General features: G+C 38.4%; 1 protein-coding gene across 1 annotated transcript; it reads left to right on the top strand.

Annotated features, from left to right (window-relative positions):
- The first annotated feature begins 277 nt into the window (after positions 1–277).
- Positions 278–5,475, top strand: LOC146324282 (regulator of G-protein signaling 21). Its single transcript, XM_084723587.1, has 5 exons — positions 278–412; positions 551–646; positions 734–789; positions 980–1,146; positions 4,180–5,475. The coding sequence occupies exons 1-5, from the start codon at positions 336–338 to the stop codon at positions 4,363–4,365; spliced, it is 582 nt and encodes a 193-aa protein (XP_084579713.1). The 5' UTR covers positions 278–335; the 3' UTR covers positions 4,366–5,475.
- Positions 5,476–6,325: the final 850 nt, after the last annotated feature.

Below are 6,325 nucleotides of genomic sequence, written 5' to 3' on the forward strand. Positions count from 1 at the left end.
TGTCTGGCTCCTCTAAACCTGCAGGCGCCTTGAATCATTTAGAGTTTTCCCCTCCATTCAGCGTATCTACAAACTCCATTACAGTAACCGAGAAGTCCTATCAGACTGGAATTTTACAGCCATGAGTCAGTGACAACAGTAACTGAGTCTCAACAGCAGCCATCTGTATGCTTATCCAAATGGTATTTAGATACCTGTACCGGCAGGCCCTGGGCGTCATAAGTATTACACCTTTCCTGACAAGCTAAGGGCGAGTACAGGAGGGAATGGTACTGTTCACAGACACAGTAACAGACTGTTGTAACTCGTCGGAGAACATAACCAGGGATGTTAAAATGCCAAAACTTTTGTTTTCAAAGATTCGATTCTATGAATTTAAGGACATGATGCAAAATGTGAAGCGGCCCAGAAGGTAAGCCAGGCATACTAATGAGACTGAGTGATGATCTGAGTGATGGACAGGCTTACTTTTGGCTTTTTTCACACTGTTAATAAGGGGAAACTTAGCATAAACTACCACAAAGCTTAACTTGTTTAATTTGTTTTGTAGAATTGACATTGTTCTTAATCGAAGGAGGCGTAAGGAAGGCATCCAGTGCCTCATGGTACAAAAAATAAACGATGAGACACATCCTTCAAAATTCAGGTAGCATATGTTGCACTTTTATAGGCGTCTCAATCATTCAGCTGTTGACTACGGTGAAAATGAATACTCAAATGTCTTTTTTTACAGTTGGCAGACTGATCATAGACTCCACCCGAGTCTGGATAAATTGCTTCGGGATAAAAGTAAGGAATGCTGCTTTTTTAAAACAATACGGTCTCATTTGCAGATACTAAAATGGCACAAAATACACAACAAACAATGGTATCTGTTAGAAATCTTATTATAAATGTGTTTGAGTGTCCGGAGAATTCACCCTCATGATCTTTCTGATGGAATTTCGATCAATAAATAAATCCTCCTTTTTACCCTCAGAACATTTAGCAGCCTTCCGTGCCTTCCTGCAGTCCGAGTTCAGTGAAGAAAACATCGAGTTCTGGCTCGCGTGCGAAGACTTCAAGTCGACCGCCTCACCGGACGACCTTCTCTGGAAAGCGGAGGAGATCTACCAGAAGTTCATCCAGCCCACGGCCTGCAGGGAGGTCAGTGTGTCAGAGTTGATGGTTCATGGTGGAAAGAAACAGAGCTGGATGAAAACCCAGCAAACAGTAAATAAACTGTTGTCCTTTGTCCTTTAGCATTCTTAAGTATGGAAAACATGAACCCTGATACCTGGGTGTTGTGCTGTTGTGTATTGTTAGTGTTTCATTGAGGTTCAGTCTGGGGTAGGGTTCCATTGCTTTCTATTGTATCTGAATCTAGTACAGAATCCAATTCAATACAAGAATCCATTTCAATAATCAAGGCTTGAACATTTAGGAGCTTAAACACACCACACAACACATTTGTTTGTCCTGTCAGGTTTTCTCAGGTGTATCAAACATTATTAGATATTCGCTATTTATGTGGTCACCTGAATATTATTCTATGCCCACTGAAACAAACACACACAGTTTGCGGTGACCTGTCGTTGATGTTATGTAGTTCTTAGCCCCCAAACAGCTGTGCCTAACCTTGAACTTGAACTTAATTCTGCCTCTTAACCCTAAAACCAAGTCTTGACCCTAAAACAGCCCTTTAAACCAGTGGAGTCCAGCATTTTGTCAAAATTCTATTACCTACTCACCCTCATGCTGGAGTTTCACAGGAAAACAGTGTTGCAGAATTTCCCAAACAATGAAAGTGAATCGTGACTAGTGTTCAAACGGAAAAAAACAACCAGGAAAAAAAAGACCTAAAATGCCTCCATACTGCTCAACCGGTGTAATCCCGTTTATTTCCGTGTGCACCCCGTCACACCACACACACCAGTTCAGAGTTCACAGTTCAGATGGTGTGCATGCACATGTGATCGTGGAAGATTTAGGCTAAAAACATGATGTGAATGATGTCTGTTAACTTGACATCTTGGGGCTTTAGGAGACTTGGATTACACCAGACGAGCAGTATTTGGGTGTTTGGGAGACTCTGAAACACTGTTTTCCTGCAGTGTTTTGTGGAGTGAAAAACTTAACCCAACCTTCAATTGGCATGAGGGTAAGTAGATAATGGCCAAATTTTCCTTTTACTAACCCTCTAAACAAGCTCTCACACAAAGGGTCAGTGTGTGTTTAGTTAGCTGCAAATGTCACATCCACTGACTGTTTATGGGTACATACACATGGATTAAAACACATTAAAACACACAAATAAAGCAGTACAAAGAGGTGCTGTGTCAGTCTAAACTCACCTTTAGCATTTTTACAAGGAATTTCCTGCTGGCATTTTGTGCTTTCTCTGCAGTATGTGTGTGTTTCATACGTGATTGTATGAGTATGATTAACCTCTGACTACCTACCCTCTCATGCCGCAGTCAGACCTTGTCCAAACTTGTTTTCTTTGGTGTTCCTGTTGGAAAAGAGTACTCTGAATCTTTCCTTTGATTTGTTCTGCTAATTAAAAGTTTGCCTAACATTGCCAGAAAACTTTTGTTTTTATCAGACAGGTTTGTTTCCTCCTTAGAGACAGTACAACCCCAATTCCCAAAGAGTTGGGAACGTAAATAAAAACAGAATGCAATGATATGCAAATATTTTTTGACTTGTATTCAATTGAAGACAGTACAAAGACAAGATGTTTAATGTTCAAACTGACTGCTGTTTCTGCAAACAGACACTCAATTTGAACATGATACCTGCAACATGTTCCAAAAAAGTCTGGACAGGAGCATCTTTACTACTGTGATTCATCACCTCTTCTTTTAATAACACTCAGTAGGCGTTTGGGAACTGAGGACACTAATTGTTCAAGTTTTGAAAGTGAAATTCAGTTGAATGCAAGTTAAGAGGCACTTGCAAATCATTGCAAATATGTTTCTTTTAATGTTTTACACAACATTCCAACTTTCTTGAATTTAGGCTGTATTAAAGACTTGTCTTTGCTAAGCTTCCATGTAAATTAACCCTAATGTTCTGTTTAAGGTCTATGAGACCCCATCTGTTCAATTTGGCTAAATATTGTGGCTGTTCATAAGCTTTATATTGGCACTGACAGTGTTTTCTATGCAGTAGTACTATCTCAGATTCTATGTCTGTTAGGACTTGTTATTGGATTTTTGTAACAGTTTGATCAGAGATCCAACACAGAGACAAACCTTTAATGGGGTCTAAAATCTGAAACACATTGTAAGTAACATCATCTTCGTCGAGTGTCTAGTTTGTGGTGAAGGCTGTTGTTACCACTTCAACAATTTCATGTTGCTTTTTCATGAGGTCAGAAGAAAAAGAAGTTGTTATTTTTGCAAATGCAGCCGTGATATTCAGGGGCGCTAAAACTGTAGAAAGTCAAGCTAATTTATATGAAACACAGGATAAATTCTTAAAAGGTTGACTTTGGAAAAAGTTGTTTGAAAAAAGTTCTGCTTACTAGTGTTTTTGAAAGCTTTTAAATGCATCTCAGGTTGAATGTATTACTAATTTTTTACAGTTTAAAGGACCAGATGCATATGGGTTGCAACGATAGTAGCAGAAACAGAAGACAGAGAATGATGTATACAACTTAGATGTGCAACACTGAGTGAATAAAATTGTTTTAACATAAAAGATACAGATCATTATCATTACCAATAAACACAGCACTAACCCCTGTCAGAATAAAAGCCCAATAAGGGTTTAAAGGTAAGTAAAATAATATTTATTGTCTGTTAGCAGGCTGTTATTTTGCTCAGGTCTGGTGTAGGAAAACCCATAATGGCTGTAAAATTTGCAAAAAAAAAAAAGTTAAATCTAAAGCCAGTGTTTGGTTTGTGTGTTCTGGGCTACCGTGGAAACATGACAGCGCGACACGGCAGCCTCCATAGAAGAGAACCTGTATCATCTGAACATGCAATCCTTATTTTCAGATGAACACATATTATATTTCTGTCAATACATCCTTGTAAATCTTACATTCTAGGCCTTAAGAAAAAATATTAATAAAAGCATTGTTATCAGATCAAAAAATCTAACTGAAATAATAAGTCATCATTTGAATAACATGTTTGGTGTAAATGCCACTGAATTCCTCGCAATGAACATCTCTCTTTCTTTCCTCTCCAGGTCAACGTTGACTACCGCATTAGAGAGAAGATTAAGAAGTCTTTGGAGAAGCCGAGCCTCTCCTGCTTTGATGAGGCCCAGAAACATGTTTACCTGCTCATGGAAAGAGACTCTTGCCCCAGATTCCTGCACTCAGACACCTACCTGAGCCTGAAACGCAAATCCAGGAGTCTTTGGTACATTTAGTTGAGAAACAACCTCATCAAAACACTGTATCAACAATGCTGCTTTTCTAATCCTCACTGTTTTTCCTCTTTTGTTCTATTTGACTGAATCGGAGTTATTTCGCATTGTATGGGAGGCGAGATGTGAAGTTGATGTACTGGTGAAATGTTGTGGAAAATAAAGCAGGACCATAAGAGAAAAGTAATGTGAGTGGAAAAGGGTATATGTACGTAGGGGAGAAAGAATTCTGTTGGTATGTGTCAGAGCTTTAAATGATTGTGCAGAGGTTTGGAGCTGTTTGAAATACTGTATGTGTTCACTGAAAGTCTAAGTAAGTCGGTAAGGTGCGGTGCACAAATGATAAGAAATGATGAATTGTTTCTAACATGCAGAATGAAATGACACGCTTCTCATAAACGGGCAATAAATTCAAAATTTTACAAAATTCTTGCCCAAATTTGGATACATCTCAGCAGATTATTGTGTAGTTCCCATTTATCGTCTATGACTGCTCTTAATATTCTGACTATTTCCTTCTGATCAGAATTTTTAGACAGGTTTATATTTATCTGACTGACTGTCTAACTGTAGGCGTGAGGATGGCATGAGTCAAAAAAAAAAAAAAAAGAACAGTTTTTTCCACAGCTCACCCAGCAAGGGGATTCTGCTTTTGGTCACATGTCTGATATATCCTCTAATTAGGTGCAGAGATGACTCCACACACCAGCAATAGGGTTTACCAAACTGGAAAAAAGTAACCCCGCGTTAACCCTTGATCCCACTCGGTTCTGTAAATGGCCTTATTCCTAGAAAATGTGCCTTAAAAAGGAGTACTGAGGCAGCTAATAATAACTCAGGGGCTTAAACGACAACACTGGAGTCATCAGACAACCTGATGCGTAACAGATCAGCCGCAGTGTGCTGCCTTGTTAGGGGAATAATCTCATCACCAGCAGACAACGATGGCAGAGGTACACAAAGAGAAATAACATGGAAGAGTTTTACTTTGCCAAAAGTTCATATCCAAATAAAAGTATTAAAAGTGGAAAATAAATGTTTTATAATTGATTTAAATAAAGATGTGTGTGTTTAATGGGTTGTTGTTTCCATTAAAGCCTCATCTTGTTGAAACTTTGGAAGCTTGTTTTGGTTCTTCCAAGCAGTTTATCTAACAAATGACATGGTGCAAAAAAAAGAAAATATGAAATATAAAGTAAGCTTGAATTGTAGTTAAAGGGTTTGTTCACCCAAAAATGAAAATACATTATCATTATCTACTACTTCTCATGCCGGGTTTAATTTTTTAGTCCACAAAACTCTGCTGGAGTTTCACAGGAAAACAGAGTTGCTGAATCTCCCAAACAATGGAAGTGAATGGTGACCAGTTTTCAAACATAAAAAAACAGCAGAATAAAAACATAAAATGCCTCCAAACTGGTGTCATTCAAGTCTCCTAAAGCCCCAACATGCCAAGCTGACTAAAAAACATGTTGTGTTGTGTTGTTTTTACCCTTAATCTTCACTTTAGATCTTTAGCTTGGAGCCATGTTCATGTGTACATGCACACTTAAATTGTTTGGTGGATTCTGCAGTGCTGGTTCCCTGTGAAACTCCGGCAGTGTTTGTGGACAAAAAAAAAACCTCAACCTGACCTTCATTGGCAAGAAGGTGAGTAAATAAGGACTGGATTTTCATTTCTGGATGGACTATCCCTTTAAGACCATTCAATCTCAGTGTGTGCCCAGAAAACCCTTCAAACTTAGTTGAAATAGGAATATTTTACACATCACTGCTGCGTACTGCTGTATTAAACATTTTTTAACCTGATCTGGTGATGAGATACAAACAAATGGATGTAAAATATTAATTTTGGTTACATTCAAGTTACGTACAAGTCTCATACTGAAGCACATGGCAGCTGTTTCAGACGCCACCTGAAAGCTTTTTTAACACATTAAAGCTTTTGAACTCTAGCAGTTTT

This window comes from Lutjanus erythropterus, chromosome 7, assembly GCF_056507025.1.
Source record: "Lutjanus erythropterus isolate fLutEry1 chromosome 7, fLutEry1.hap2, whole genome shotgun sequence".
NCBI classification, from domain to species: domain Eukaryota; kingdom Metazoa; phylum Chordata; class Actinopteri; order Lutjaniformes; family Lutjanidae; genus Lutjanus; species Lutjanus erythropterus.

What these genes read in the sequence shown, in the direction of transcription:
- LOC146324282 (XM_084723587.1), top strand. Translation starts at nt 336, where the DNA reads ATGCCAAAACTTTTGTTTTCAAAGATTCGATTCTATGAATTTAAGGAC. An exon ending in AATGTGAAGCGGCCCAGAAG is followed by an intron (nt 413 to 550) that starts GTAAGCCAGGCA and finishes TTTGTTTTGTAG; the next exon opens with AATTGACATTGTTCTTAATC. An exon ending in ACACATCCTTCAAAATTCAG is followed by an intron (nt 647 to 733) that starts GTAGCATATGTT and finishes CTTTTTTTACAG; the next exon opens with TTGGCAGACTGATCATAGAC.